Source organism: Lepisosteus platostomus, chromosome 25 (genome assembly GCF_059453375.1).
Source record: "Lepisosteus platostomus isolate fLepPlt1 chromosome 25, fLepPlt1.hap1, whole genome shotgun sequence".
Classification (NCBI taxonomy): domain Eukaryota; kingdom Metazoa; phylum Chordata; class Actinopteri; order Semionotiformes; family Lepisosteidae; genus Lepisosteus; species Lepisosteus platostomus.
In genome coordinates, this window is record NC_142635.1 from 1339044 (window position 1) to 1355213 (window position 16170).

A 16170-nucleotide genomic window follows, 5' to 3' on the forward strand; every position below is an offset into this window, starting at 1 on the left:
GTCCCGCCTGTCCCTGTCCCTCCTATCTCTCCACTCCAAGGCCCCAGTCTGGCCACTCCAGATGGAAGTGAAAATCTCACAGTGAACAGGAGCCCAGAGCGCAGATTAACCCCCCAGTCCAGACATCGCTGGGAGCAGGACTCTCCTGTCACTGGCAGCTCACTGCTCAACAGCACCCTCCTGTGGCTGGGCAGGGGTCTCCTGGGAGAGCTGAGCTGGGGGTCCGCAGTGCCGTCAGAGAGCTGAGCTGGGGGTCCGCAGTGCCGTCAGTGAGAGCTGAGCTGGGGGTCCATAGTGCCGTCAGAGAGCTGAGCTGGGGGTCCGCAGTGCTGTCAGTAAGAGCTGAGCTGGGGGTCCATAGTGCCGTCAGAGAGCTGAGCTGGGGGTCCGCAGTGCTGTCAGTAAGAGCTGAGCTGGGGGTCCGCAGTGCTGTCAGTAAGAGCTGAGCTGGGGGTCCACAGTGCTGTCAGAGAGCTGAGCTGGGGGTCCGCAGTGCAGTCAGTGAGCTGAGCTGAGCTGGGGGTCCGCAGTGCCGTCAGAGAGCTGAGCTGGGGGTCCGCAGTGCCGTCAGTGAGAGCTGAGCTGGGGGTCCATAGTGCCGTCAGAGAGCTGAGCTGGGGGTCCGCAGTGCTGTCAGTAAGAGCTGAGCTGGGGGTCCGCAGTGCTGTCAGTAAGAGCTGAGCTGGGGGGTCCACAGTGCCGTCAGTAAGAGCTGAGCTGGGGGTCCGCAGTGCCGTCAGAGAGCTAAGCTGAGCTGGGGGTCCGCAGTGCCGTCAGAGAGCTAAGCTGGGGATCCGCAGTGCTGTCAGTAAGAGCTGAGCTGGGGGTCCGCAGTGCCGTCAGAGAGCTAAGCTGGGGGTCCGCAGTGCTGTCAGTAAGAGCTGAGCTGGGGGTCCACAGTGCCGTCAGAGAGCTGAGCTGGGGGTCCGCAGTGCCGTCAGAGAGCTGAGCTGGGGGTCCGCAGTGCCGTCAGAGAGCTGAGCTGGGGCCAGCAGTGCTGTCAGAGTGAGAGAAGACCCGCTTCCTCGGAAAGGAATCCCATATCTTCCTTGATTCTGTGCTGCGACAGTCCAGGGATCAGAGCAACAGACCAGGCAGACATTTAAAACACAAAATGAAGTCAAGTCCGATCTTTGCACCAAGAGTTGTAGGAGTGTGGAACAATCTACCCACCGATGCTGTTGAAGCCGACAGTCAAGGTTTTCTCAGGAATCAGCTGAGTGATGTCCTGGAATGAGTTCCTACCAAATCACTAAACCTGCCTGATGACTCAAACAGCCTCTCTGAGTGAGCAACAGCATCGCCACCACGAGACAGGAAGCACTAGACAAACACGGATATAAATATACTTCTTTTATTGTCAGTTCACTGCCATGTCCACTCTGCTACATTTGGCACAGGGGACACATTCCCCAGAGTACAATCAATCAGATCCCAGAGGAGACAGCACCTCTGGAGAATCAACAGACCTCTTTCACCCGGGCTCTACTCACTGTGTCTCCTGTCCTGCTGTGTGTGTTTATTACTGAGGGGTTCTCTGTGATCTCCCCTGTCTCTCTTGCTGCATCTCCTTTCCTGATGTGTGTGTTTATTACTGAGGGGTTCTCTGTGATCTCCCCTCTCTCACTGTGTCTCCTGTCCTGCTGTGTGTGTTTATTACTGAGGGGTTCTCTGTAATCTCCCCTCTCTCTCGCTGTGTCTCCTGTCCTGCTGTGTGTGTTTATTGCTGAGGGGTTCTGTGATCTCCCCTCTCTCTCTTGCTGCATCTCCTTTCCTGATGTGTGTGTTTATTACTGAGGGATTCTCTGTGATCTCCCCTCTCTCTTGCTGTATCTCCTATCCTCACCATCTGTGTGATGGTCAGTCTGGGTCAGTGGGTCAGTGGGTCAGTGGGTCAGTGCGGGTCAGTCTGGGTCAGTCTGGGTCAGTCTGAATGAGAATTTTCTTCTACACTAACCTCCTTCAGAGCTTGAAAATTCACCTCACACACAAACGCATTCAGAAACACGCTAATTTTATCACTCAGGAAAATACATTCGACACATGCAAATACCGCTGAAGAAGAACACAAATCTTAAAAAACATAAGTTAAACCTTTCCTTCCAGGCTGTAAACAAAAAACACAGATATGTATTTACAGAAAGAAATATACAGATTAATAATTAAAACAAGCTGCCTTAACGGTCTTCACAAGCCACCGCTGCTGAGTTTACTGAACCAGAACTGAACACAGTCGCCCCGTCTCTGCTGGATCACCCCTGTCAGGTACTGAACACTACCGGTACAGATGTGTGAACAGGGAGTGCCATAGCAGTCAGGTACTGAACACTTCAGGTACAGGGTTCAGGGGTGAGGTTTAGGGATGTCAAGGGAGGGGTGCCAGAGAGGGGTGTGGCCAGGGGCGGGGTGTCTGAGAGGGGCGTGGTCACGGAGTGGGGTGTCTGAGAGGGGGCGTGGTCACGGGGTGGGGTGTCTGAGGGGGGGCGTGGTCACGGGGTGGGGTGTCTGAGGGGGGGCGTGGTCAGGGGGTGGGGTGTCTGAGGGGGGCGTGGTCAGGGGCGGGGTGTCCGAGAGGGGCGGGGTCAGGGGGCGGGGTGTCTGGTTTGTGTCTGTGTTGAGAGTTGGAAAAGGGGTGGGTCCGGGGGTGGGGACAAGTGTAAAGGTTGGGGAACTGGGGTACAGGCTGGGGAACTGGGGGGTACAGGCTGGGGACCTGGGGGTACAAGCTGGGGACCTGGGGGTACAAGCTGGGGAACTGGGGGTCCTCAAGGCTGCTCCTCCTTCTTCTTCAAAGAGATCCTCTTCTTCCTCGCCGCCAGCATCTCGTAGAAGGGGTCCACACTGACCGCAGAGCTGTGGGACAGGAGCGTTAGCAGAGACGTCCTTGACCCTGTCCCCCCTGTACCCCCTGTAACCCCTCAGTCTCCTCTGTTCCCCCCAGTCCTCCCTGTACCCCCAGTCCTCCCAGTACCCCTGTACCCCAGCCCCCCCAGCTCTCTCACTTGATGCTGTGGATCCACTCATCCTTCTCCTCGGGTGTGGGGGCTGAGATGCGATAGACCATGTGATTCCCCTCCACCACCCGCCCGTCCGCCTCCGTCTTGCAGGCCTTGATCAGCTGACCGCGGTTATTGGGAATGTAGAGCTCGAAGCAATTCTGCAGCGAGACACAGAGCGAGAGACATCACACACTGCAGCGCCCTGACAGGGCTGGACTGGGAGCTGGACTAGTTCTTCACTGGGATTATAATCAGACTCCACTGACACTGCCAGAGCAGTCTGAGACTCTCCAGGCTGGACTGGACTGACTGGACTGGGAGCTGGATTGAGACATTACAATGAGCTTGACTGATCACATCTCTCCTACTGCGACTCACAGGTTTCCTGGGATCTTCCACTTCACGAATGCTCAGATTTTCCAGAGGAATGATTCCACGAGGCTCTTTATCCTAAAACACAAACAGTATCACTGTAACACCACCCACACTCCCTCATCCTATAGACTCTATAGAGTCACAGACAGCAGTATCACTGTAACACCACTCACACTCCCTCATCCTATAGACTCTATAGTCACAGACAGCAGTATCACTGTAACAACACTCACACTGCCTCATCCTATAGACTCTATAGAGTCACAGACAGCAGTATCACTGTAACAACACCCACACTCCCTCATCCTATAGACTCTATAGAGCCCATACAGCAGTATCACTGTAACACCACTCACACTCCCTCATCCTATAGACTCTATAGAGTCACAGACAGCAGTATCACTGTAACAACACTCACACTCCCTCATCCTATAGACTCTATAGAGTCACACACAGCAGTATCACTGTAACAACACTCACACGCCCTCATCCTATAGACTCTATAGAGTCACAGACAGCAGTATCACTGTAACAACACTCACACTCCCTCATCCTATAGACTCTATAGTCACAGACAGCAGTGTCACTGTAACAACACTCACACTGCCTCATCCTATAGACTCTATAGTCACACACAGCAGTATCACTGTAACAACACCCACACTCCCTCATCCTATAGACTCTATAGAGTCACAGACAGCAGTATCACTGTAACAACACCCACACTCCCTCATCCTATAGACTCTATAGAGTCACAGACAGCAGTATCACTGTAACAACACTCACACTCCCTCATCCTATAGACTCTATAGAGTCACAGACAGCAGTATCACTGTAACAACACTCACACTCCCTCATCCTATAGACTCTATAGAGTCACAGACAGCAGTATCACTAACAACACTCACACTCCCTCATCCTATAGACTCTATAGAGTCACAGGCAGCAGTATCACTGTAACAACACTCACACTCCCTCATCCTATAGACTCTATAGAGTCACAGACAGCAGTATCACTGTAACAACACTCACACTCCCTCATCCTATAGACTCTATAGAGTCACAGACAGCAGTATCACTAACAACACTCACACTCCCTCATCCTATAGACTCTATAGAGTCACAGGCAGCAGTATCACTGTAACAACACTCACATTCCCTCATCCTATAGACTCTATAGAGTCACAGACAGCAGTATCACTGTAACAACACTCACACTCCCTCATCCTATAGACTCTATAGAGTCACAGACAGCAGTATCACTGTAACAACACCCACACTCCCTCATCCTATAGAGTCACAGACAGCAGTATCACTGTAACAACACTCACACTGCCTCATCCTATAGACTCTATAGAGTCACAGACAGCAGTATCACTAACAACACTCACACTCCCTCATCCTATAGACTCTATAGAGTCACAGGCAGCAGTATCACTGTAACAACACTCACATTCCCTCATCCTATAGACTCTATAGAGTCACAGACAGCAGTATCACTGTAACAACACTCACACTCCCTCATCCTATAGACTCTATAGAGTCACAGACAGCAGTATCACTGTAACAACACTCACACTCCCTCATCCTATAGACTCTATAGAGTCACACACAGCAGTATCACTGTAACAACACTCACACTCCCTCATCCTATAGACTCTATAGAGTCACTGACAGCAGTGTCACTGTAACAACACTCACACTCCCTCATCCTATAGACTCTATAGTCACAGACAGCAGTATCACTGTAACAACACTCACACTCCCTCATCCTATAGACTCTATAGAGTCACAGACAGCAGTATCACTGTAACAACACCCACACTCCCTCATCCTATAGACTCTATAGAGTCACAGACAGCAGTATCACTGTAACACCACTCACACTCCCTCATCCTATAGACTCTATAGAGTCACAGACAGCAGTATCACTGTAACACCACTCACACTCCCTCATCCTATAGACTCTATAGTCACAGACAGCAGTATCACTGTAACAACACTCACACTGCCTCATCCTATAGACTCTATAGAGTCACAGACAGCAGTATCACTGTAACAACACCCACACTCCCTCATCCTATAGACTCTATAGAGCCCATACAGCAGTATCACTGTAACACCACTCACACTCCCTCATCCTATAGACTCTATAGAGTCACAGACAGCAGTATCACTGTAACAACACTCACACTCCCTCATCCTATAGACTCTATAGAGTCACACACAGCAGTATCACTGTAACAACACTCACACGCCCTCATCCTATAGACTCTATAGAGTCACAGACAGCAGTATCACTGTAACAACACTCACACTCCCTCATCCTATAGACTCTATAGTCACAGACAGCAGTGTCACTGTAACAACACTCACACTGCCTCATCCTATAGACTCTATAGTCACACACAGCAGTATCACTGTAACAACACCCACACTCCCTCATCCTATAGACTCTATAGAGTCACAGACAGCAGTATCACTGTAACAACACCCACACTCCCTCATCCTATAGACTCTATAGAGTCACAGACAGCAGTATCACTGTAACAACACTCACACTCCCTCATCCTATAGACTCTATAGAGTCACAGACAGCAGTATCACTGTAACAACACTCACACTCCCTCATCCTATAGACTCTATAGAGTCACAGACAGCAGTATCACTAACAACACTCACACTCCCTCATCCTATAGACTCTATAGAGTCACAGGCAGCAGTATCACTGTAACAACACTCACACTCCCTCATCCTATAGACTCTATAGAGTCACAGACAGCAGTATCACTGTAACAACACTCACACTCCCTCATCCTATAGACTCTATAGAGTCACAGACAGCAGTATCACTAACAACACTCACACTCCCTCATCCTATAGACTCTATAGAGTCACAGGCAGCAGTATCACTGTAACAACACTCACATTCCCTCATCCTATAGACTCTATAGAGTCACAGACAGCAGTATCACTGTAACAACACTCACACTCCCTCATCCTATAGACTCTATAGAGTCACAGACAGCAGTATCACTGTAACAACACCCACACTCCCTCATCCTATAGAGTCACAGACAGCAGTATCACTGTAACAACACTCACACTGCCTCATCCTATAGACTCTATAGAGTCACAGACAGCAGTATCACTAACAACACTCACACTCCCTCATCCTATAGACTCTATAGAGTCACAGGCAGCAGTATCACTGTAACAACACTCACATTCCCTCATCCTATAGACTCTATAGAGTCACAGACAGCAGTATCACTGTAACAACACTCACACTCCCTCATCCTATAGACTCTATAGAGTCACAGACAGCAGTATCACTGTAACAACACTCACACTCCCTCATCCTATAGACTCTATAGAGTCACACACAGCAGTATCACTGTAACAACACTCACACTCCCTCATCCTATAGACTCTATAGAGTCACTGACAGCAGTGTCACTGTAACAACACTCACACTCCCTCATCCTATAGACTCTATAGTCACAGACAGCAGTATCACTGTAACAACACTCACACTCCCTCATCCTATAGACTCTATAGAGTCACAGGCAGCAGTATCACTGTAACAACACCCACACTCCCTCATCCTATAGACTCTATAGAGTCACAGACAGCAGTATCACTGTAACAACACTCACACTCCCTCATCTTATAGACTCTATAGAGTCACAGACAGCAGTATCACTGTAACAACACTCACACTCCCTCATCCTATAGACTCTACTATATATTATGAGAACTATGGTGCTATTACATATACCATGGTGTTATTATAGTGTTATTACACATACCGTGGTATACTCGAAATAGTACAGACAGTTATCAGTCAGAATGAACCACCGGCGTTTCCATGTCTTCACACGGCCTCCTGTCATGAACATAAAATAGAGCTTCAGTCCCAGTGCAGTAGAACAGTCTGTTACAATAGGAGCTACAGTCCCAGTGCAGTAGAACAGTCTGTTACAGTAGGAGCTACAGTCCCAGTGCAGTAGAACAGTCTGTTACAGTAGGAGCTACAGTCCCAGTACAGTAGAACAGTCCTGTTACAATAGGAGCTACAGTCCCAGTGCAGTAGAACAGTCTGTTACAGTAGGAGCTACAGTCCCAGTACAGTAGAACAGTCCTGTTACAATAGGAGCTACAGTCCCAGTGCAGTAGAACAGTCTGTTACAGTAGGAGCTACAGTCCCAGTACAGTAGAACAGTCCTGTTACAATAGGAGCTACAGTCCCAGTACAGTAGAACAGTCGGTTACAATAGGAGCTACAGTCCCAGTGCAGTAGAACAGTCTGTTACAATAGGAGCTACAGTCCCAGTACAGCAGAACAGTCTGTTACAATAGGAGCTACAGTCCCAGTGCAGTAGAACAGTCCTGTTACAATAGGAGCTACAGTCCCAGTACAGTAGAACAGTCTGTTACAATAGGAGCTACAGTCCCAGTACAGTAGAACAGTCTGTTACAATAGGAGCTACAGTCCCAGTACAGAACAGTCTGTTACAATAGGAGCTACAGTCCCAGAACAGCAGAACAGTCTGTTACAATAGGAGCTACAGTCCCAGTACAGTAGAACAGTCCTGTTACAATAGGAGCTACAGTCCCAGTACAGTAGAACAGTCGGTTACAATAGGAGCTACAGTCCCAGTGCAGTAGAACAGTCTGTTACAATAGGAGCTACAGTCCCAGTACAGCAGAACAGTCTGTTACAATAGGAGCTACAGTCCCAGTGCAGTAGAACAGTCCTGTTACAATAGGAGCTACAGTCCCAGTACAGTAGAACAGTCTGTTACAATAGGAGCTACAGTCCCAGTACAGTAGAACAGTCTGTTACAATAGGAGCTACAGTCCCAGTGCAGAACAGTCTGTTACAATAGGAGCTACAGTCCCAGTGCAGTAGAACATTCTGTTACAATAGGAGCTACAGTCCCAGTGCAGTAGAACAGTCTGTTACAGTAGGAGCTACAGTCCCAGTACAGTAGAACAGTCCTGTTACAATAGGAGCTACAGTCCCAGTGCAGTAGAACAGTCTGTTACAGTAGGAGCTACAGTCCCAGTACAGAAGAACAGTCTGTTACAGTAGGAGCTACAGTCCCAGTGCAGTAGAACAGTCTGTTACAATAGGAGCTACAGTCCCAGTGCAGTAGAACAGTCTGTTACAATAGGAGCTACAGTCCCAGAACAGTCTGTTACAATAGGAGCTACAGTCCCAGAACAGTCTGTTACAATAGGAGCTACAGTCCCAGTGCAGTAGAACAGTCTGTTACAGCAGGAGCTACAGGAGAAGGATTGTGTCCACAGCAGTTCAGGTGTTGGGGGGAAGGTGGACAATCGCGGTGGAGAGATGAATGAAGACAGAAGAGAAGCCAGGCAGCCCTGTCCTGAGTACCTACCTCCTGGCAGACGCCCAGCGGCAGAGCGAGGAGGCGGAGCAGTGCCCGCAGACAGGAGGACAGGCGGACAGGCAGACAGGTGGACAGAGAGAAGACAGGACAGGTGTTAGTGGCAGCAAGTCAGAAACCCCATCATGCAGGACACAGAGTCAGGACAACACAGAGAGAGCCAGGAGAGAACTGACCAGCAGGACAGTGTAGTCCACTCCCACCCCAGGACACCGGACCACCAGGACAGCAGACCACCAGGACAGTCCACTCCCACCCCAGGACAGTCCATTTCCACCCCAGGACAGCGGACCACCAGGACAGTCCACTCCCACCCCAGGACACCGGACCATCAGGACAGCAGACCACCAGGACAGTCCACTCCCACCCCAGGACAGCGGACCACCAGGACAGTCCACTCCCACCTGAGGACAGCTGACCACCGGGACAGTCCACTCCCACCCCAGGACAGCGGACCACCAGGACAGTCCACTCCCACCCCAGGACAGCGGACCACCAGGACAGTCCACTCCCACCCCAGGACACCGGACCATCAGGACAGCAGACCACCAGGACAGTCCACTCCCACCCCAGGACAGCGGACCACCAGGACAGTCCACTCCCACCCGAGGACAGCTGACCACCAGGACAGTCCACTTCCACCCCAGGACAGCTGACCAACAGGACCATCATGCCTCTCTCCCAGTGAAGCTGCAGACTGGACACTGCAGACACTGCAGACACTCACCCAGCTTGAGCAGCCAGCCCTCCCGGTCGGGGTTGAAGAACGTGTGTGTGAGGTCATTCCCATCATCCTCGGGGATCTTGAAGGGCTCGTTCTTAATGCTCTCGTACAAGTTCTGCAAGACAGGGAAATCCTGGTCAACACTGTCTGAAGAAAGACTGCAGAGACACAGGGGGACTCATCAGAGACACACAGAGGGACAGGGGGACACAGCAGGACACTGAGGGACAAAGAGACACAGAGGGACACAGAGATATAAACGGGGGACAGAGGGACACAGAGACACACAAATATAGACGGGGGATAGAGGGACACAGAGACACACAGATATAGACAAGGGACAGAGGGACACAGATACAGGCAGGGGATAGAAGGATATAGAGGGACACACAGATATGGACAGGAGACAGAGGGGGACACAGATACAGACAGGGGATAGAAGGATATAGAGGGACACACAGATATGGACAGGAGACAGAGGGGGACACAGATACAGACAGGGGACAGAAGGTCACTCTCACCCTGAGCAGCTCCTCGGGCAGATCTCCGCCCTCGTTGATGCCTCTGTTCATGGAGACAAACCTCTCGGCGCTGGGCTTGTCTCTCACGTTGGGGTTGTGCAGGCTGGTGTTCAGCATGATGATGGCAAACGACAGGACATAGCAGGTGTCTGGAAGAGAGGACAGCGTCAGTGCAGGTACAGTAGTGTGTCAGAGTGTCAGTGCAGAATCAGTGTATCAGTAAGACTAGCAGAGTATTGGTATCAGAGTATCAGTATTACTGTCAGAGTATCAGTATTACTATCAGAATATCAGTATAACTGTCAGAGCATCAGTATCACTATCAGAGTATCAGTATTTCTATTAGAATATTAGTATCAGAGTATCAGTATAACTGTCAGAGTATCAGTATTACTATCAGAGCATCAGTATTAATATCAGAGTATCAGTATTCATGCCAGTGTATCAGTATCAGAGTATCTGTATTACTGTCAGTGTATCAGTATCAGAGTATCAGTATTACTATCAGAGTATCAGAGTATCATCTTATCAGTATTACAATCTGAATGTCAGTATTACTGTCAGAGTATCAGTATTATTGTCAGAGTATCGGTATCAGAGTATCAGTATTACTATCACAGTATCAGAGTATCATCTTATCAGTATTACAATCAGAATGTCAGTATTACTGTCAGAGTATCAGTATTATTGTCAGAGTATCGGTATCAGAGTATCAGTATTACTGTCAGAGTATCAGTATTACTAGCAGATTCTATTCTCTGCAGTACCTGTGCTCCAAAAGACTCCGGCTTTGCAGTGACAGTACTGGTACCGCCGGGTCAGTACCTGTGCTCTGGAAGACTCCGGCGTTGCAGTGACAGTACTGGTACCGCCGGGTCAGTACCTGTGCTCTGGAAGACTCCAGCGTTGCAGTGACAGTACCGCTGAGCGAAGGCCTCCATCATTCTGTCGATTTTCTGAGCCTCACCAGGCAGACGGAAACTCCACAGGAACTGCCTGACAGAGCACACACACACTTGGTACACTCGTTAAACACAAACACACACACACACACAGTGACACACACAGTCACTGACCTGAGTGCCTGCACCAGGTTAAGGTCGGTGAACTCATGCAGATCAACAAAGGCTTGAAGGACTTTAATGTTGAATTCATCTCTAGAGGAGAGACAGAGCATTAGTGCAGAACAGTGCTAAAGATGTACACAGACACACATACTCACACACAGCACACACTCACTCAGCACAGACACGCACACTCAGGCACAGACACGCGCGCACACTCTCACACACACACACACACACACACACACACCTCTCTCCCAGGTAATCCCCAATGGCTGTCTTGTTCAGACCCTCTCCCTTGTACAGGAACTGCGCGATGTCCTCTGTAGTCTGCCCGAGCAGCTCGTTATCCACCAGGAACGCGATGCCCTGCAACAGAACAAAGATGGGCGTGATCACACGGGCCAGCAGGCCAGGCAGGGACCAGGACCGGAACCAGGACCAGGACTCAGTCACCTTCTTCGGGTCCATGTTGAATTTCTTCCTGCCCATGGCCACATGACGACTCTTCTGGAGTGTTTTACTGCAAGACAAGCAAGCAGGAGAGCGTGTAAACTATACTCAGAGTCCTTCCCAGTCAAGCACAGGGCCCAGTACAGCACAGCACCCACAGAGCGTCTGGAGTCAGTCTGGAGAACACTATACTCAGAGCGTCTGGAGTCACTAAGCAGTACACTATACTCAGGGTGTCAGGAGTCAGTCTGGAGTACAATATACTCAGAGCGTCAGGAGTCAGTCTGGAGAACACTATACTCAGAGTGTCAGGAGTCAGTCTGGAGTACAATATACTCAGAATGTCTGGAGTCAGTCTGGAGTACAATATACTCAGAGCGTCAGGAGTCAGTCTGGAGAACACTATACTCAGAGTGTCAGGAGTCAGTCTGGAGTACAATATACTCAGAATGTCTGGAGTCAGTCTGGAGAACACTATACTCAGAGTGTCAGGAGTCAGTCTGGAGTACAATGTACTCAGAGTGCCTGGAGTCAGTGAGCAGTACACTATACTCAGGAGAGTATACTATGATGCTCCTGGTGTCCTACCTGCCCTCAGTACTGGCCTCCAGCCCTTCCACCTCCAGGATGGCCTCTCTGAGCTCCTCCCTCAGTCTCTGGATCTCCAGCAGCAGAGCTCCCTTCCTCCTGCGAATCTCCTCCAGCTCCACGTGCTCCTCAGGAGTCAGATCCACTGGGACTGAGGAGGAGAGAGAGGTTAACACACACCAGCACAGTGACCCTGACTGACTGGACACACCAGCACAGTGACCCTGACTGACTGACTGGACACTACAGCACAGTGACCCTGACTGACTGACTGGACACTACAGCACAGAGACCCTGACTGACTGACTGGACACTACAGCACAGAGACACTGACTGACTGACTGGACACTACAGCACAGAGACCCTGACTGATTGACTGGACACTACAGCACAGAGACCCTGACTGACTGACTGGACACTACAGCACAGAGACACTGACTGACTGACTGGACACTACAGCACAGAGACCCTGACTGATTGACTGGACACTACAGCACAGAGACCCTGACTGACTGACTGGACACTACAGCACAGTGACCCTGACTGACTGACTGGACACTACAGCACAGAGACACTGACTGACTGACTGGACACTACAGCACAGTGACCCTGACTGACTGACTGGACACTACAGCACAGAGACACTGACTGACTGACTGGACACTACAGCACAGAGACACTGACTGACTGACTGGACACTACAGCACAGTGACCCTGACTGACTGGACACTACAGCACAGAGACACTGACTGACTGACTGGACACTACAGCACAGTGACCCTGACTGACTGACTGGACACTACAGCACAGTGACCCTGACTGACTGACTGGACACTACAGCACAGTGACCCTGACTGACTGACTGGACACTACAGCACAGAGACACTGACTGACTGACTGACTGACTGGACACTACAGCAAAGTGACCCTGACTGACTGACTGGACACTACAGCACAGTGACCCTGACTGACTGACTGGACACTACAGCACAGAGACACTGACTGACTGACTGGACACTACAGCACAGAGACACTGACTGACTGACTGAGTGGACACTACAGCACAGTGACCCTGACTGACTGACTGGACACTACAGCACAGTGACCCTGACTGACTGACTGGACACTACAGCACAGTGACCATGACTGACTGGACACTACAGCACAGAGACACTGACTGACTGACTGGACACTACAGCACAGTGACCCTGACTGACTGGACACTACAGCACAGTGACCCTGACTGACTGACTGGACACTACAGCACAGAGACACTGACTGACTGGACACTACAGCACAGTGACCCTGACTGACCGACTGGACACTACAGCACAGAGACACTGACTGACCGACTGGACACTACAGCACAGTGACCCTGACTGACCGACTGGACACTACAGCACAGTGACCCTGACTGACTGACTGGACACTTCAGCACAGTGACCCTGACTGACTGACTGGACACTACAGCACAGAGACACTGACTGACTGACTGGACACTACAGCACAGTGACCCTGACTGACTGACTGGACACTACAGCACAGTGACCCTGACTGACTGGACACTACAGCACAGTGACCCTGACTGACTGACTGACTGGACACTATAGCACAGTGACCCTGACTGACTGACTGGACACTACAGCACAGTGACCCTGACTGACTGACTGGACACTACAGCACAGAGACACTGACTGACTGGACACTACAGCACAGAGACACTGACTGACTGACTGGACACTACAGCACAGAGACACTGACTGACTGGACACTACAGCACAGAGACACTGACTGACTGACTGGACACTACAGCACAGAGACACTGACTGACTGACTGGACACTACAGCACAGAGACACTGACTGACTGACTGGACACTACACTCAGTCACTGCAGACTCACACCTCTCTCACTCCTGACTCTTGTCTCCAGGGCATCAGAGTGACATTCCTCACATGTGCAACATTCCCAGTATTCCTCAGGACCGGAAAGACCAGACAGACACGGTATCGATGATGATGATGATGTCTCCCTCCCTCCCTCACAGACACAAATTTCAAATAGACAGGACAGCGGGACATATAGACATACACTTGCAGACACCCAAAGACACGCAGAGGGGCAGAGATACACTCGCAGACACCCAAAGACACACAGAACAGATCTCCCAGTCGTATCCACCGTGTTTGCTTATATAACCCAGCAGCCCAGAGACGACCCGAGAGGGTTGTGTCGGTCCTGCCTCTGCTGTGACCGATGGTAGCCTGCTTGTGCTCAGAGCCAGCAGGCCGGACTGGTCACTTACTGAAGTCCATCTCGTCCATGATCAGCGGCTCCTGCAGATACCCCACGGGCTCGAATCTCATCCACAGGCCGGACTGGCTGCTCCCGACGGGAAACCGCTGCTCTCACAGAAAAACCAACACCATCGACACGCAGCACAACAGCAGCTCCGTCGCCTCAGACAAAGGAAGACGGAAGAGGAGTCCCGCGTTCCGTCTCGGAATGGCGAGGGGCGGCGGCCATCTTGGGAAGGGACATTCCCGAGTTTCCTCCTTTTCCCATTGGAGAGCAGGAAACTGCCGCCATGTCGGCTCCGCAGGGAGTGGAGGCGTCTTTCATAGAAACCACCACACGATGGCGGCGTTGCTTTGTAATTCAACCCGATTGAATTAATTCCATTTCCATTCAATTCTATTCAAGATGCTTTTTTATTGGCATGACCAATGAATAAATCGGTGTTGCCAAAGCAATACAAATAAAATTAACAAAAAAATCTACAGGCACTTACAGATATTTTACAAAACAGACACATCTAAATACAGTTAATGCAAACTAAATCATTAAATATCTAAAAATTAAATAATTGAACAATGTCACCATCGAGTGGGACACTCGAGAAATTACAGTTCAGGAAGAAGGAGGTCGTCTCCAAACTGCAAGACGCCATGTAATACTAAACACAGCAGTCTACCTGCTCAGAGGACAGGGCTCAGTCCAGTCCAGTCCAGCTCAGGGCACAGGGCTCAGTCCAGTCCAGTTCTGCTCAGGGGACGGGGTTCAGTCCAGTCCAGTCCAGTCCAGCTCAGGGCACAGGGCTCAGTCCAGTCCAATCCAGTCCAGCTTGGGGGACAGGGCTCAGTCCAGTCCAGTCCTGCTGAGAGGACAGGGCTCAGTCCAGTCCAGTCCTGCTCAGAGGACAGAGCCAGTCCAGTCCAGTCCTGCTCAGAGGACAGAGCTCAGTCCAGTCCAGTCCTCCTCAGAGGACAGGGCCAGTCCAGTCCAGTCCTGCTGAGAGGACAGGGCTCAGTCCAGTCCAGTCCTGCTCAGAGTACAGGGCTCAGTCCAGTCCAGTCCTGCTCAGGGGACAGGGCTCAGTCCAGTCCAGTCCAGTCCTGCTCAGGGGACAGGGCTCAGTCCAGTCCAGTCCTGCTCAGAGGACAGGGCCAGTCCAGTCCAGTCCTGCTCAGAGGACAGGGCTCAGTCCAGTCCAGTCCTCCTCAGACGACAGGGCCAGTCCAGTCCAGTCCTGCTGAGAGGACAGTGCTCAGTCCAGTCCAGTCCTGCTCAGAGGACAGGGCCAGTCCAGTCCAGTCCTGCTCAGAGGACAGGGCTCAGTCCAGTCCAGTCCTGCTCAGTGGGTTAGGGGTCAGGGGAAGGAATGTGTTAGTAAGAAGAGAGGAGAATACAGAGTGTTGAGAACTGGAGTTTTATTTGGATTTGACATCTGAGTAGCGATTGTGCTGCCCGGAGTCTCCACAAGGGGGCGCCTCTCCCTGGCTCCTCCAGCAGGTCAGTGCAGCTCGGGTTCGATCGCCAAGTCCAATAAGCTGAGTGCTGGTGTCTCCTGTCTCCGGTCTCCCGTCTCCCGTCTCCTCCCCGCACTGCTGCCCCTCTCTCCCCTCTCCCCTCTCCCCTCTCCCCTCCTCTCTCCTCTCTCCTCTCTCCTCTCTCCTCTCTCCTCTCCCCTCTCCCCTCTCCCCTCTCCCCTCCTCTCTCCTCTCTCCTCTCTCCTCTCTCCTCTCTCCTC

General features: G+C 51.0%; 1 protein-coding gene and 1 long non-coding RNA gene across 3 annotated transcripts in view; both read right to left on the minus strand.

Moving 5' to 3' along the window:
• The window catches only part of LOC148640457 (uncharacterized), a 37099-nt gene that overhangs the window by 14327 nt on the left and 6602 nt on the right, over positions 1-16170 (minus strand). The window lies entirely within an intron of this gene.
• Positions 1341-14641, minus strand: cyth2 (cytohesin 2). Of its 2 annotated transcripts, none has more exons than XM_088619225.1 (12): positions 14446-14641; positions 12142-12292; positions 11557-11623; positions 11351-11469; positions 11113-11193; positions 10920-11032; positions 10037-10185; positions 9513-9630; positions 7187-7260; positions 3378-3449; positions 3003-3157; positions 1341-2853 (listed from the first exon to the last, which is right to left on the minus strand). In XM_088619225.1, exons 1-12 carry the CDS (start codon positions 14504-14506, stop codon positions 2766-2768), a joined length of 1248 nt encoding a protein of 415 aa, XP_088475351.1. In that variant the 5' UTR covers positions 14507-14641; the 3' UTR covers positions 1341-2765. The 2 variants fall into 2 exon arrangements, with proteins under 2 accessions (XP_088475351.1, XP_088475352.1); XM_088619226.1 differs by having other exon boundaries at positions 7187-7263; positions 9519-9630; positions 14446-14640.

Excerpts from the sequence above, each read along its gene's own strand:
- cyth2 (XM_088619225.1), bottom strand. The coding sequence starts at position 14,506 with ATGAGATTCGAGCCCGTGGGGTATCTGCAGGAGCCGCTGATCATGGAC. Across the intron at positions 3,450-7,186 it reads ACTATTTCGAGTATACCACG|GATAAAGAGCCTCGTGGAAT; the intron begins GTATGTGTAATA and ends TTTGTGTTTTAG. Across the intron at positions 3,158-3,377 it reads TGGAAGATCCCAGGAAACCT|AATTGCTTCGAGCTCTACAT; the intron begins GTGAGTCGCAGT and ends GTCTCGCTGCAG.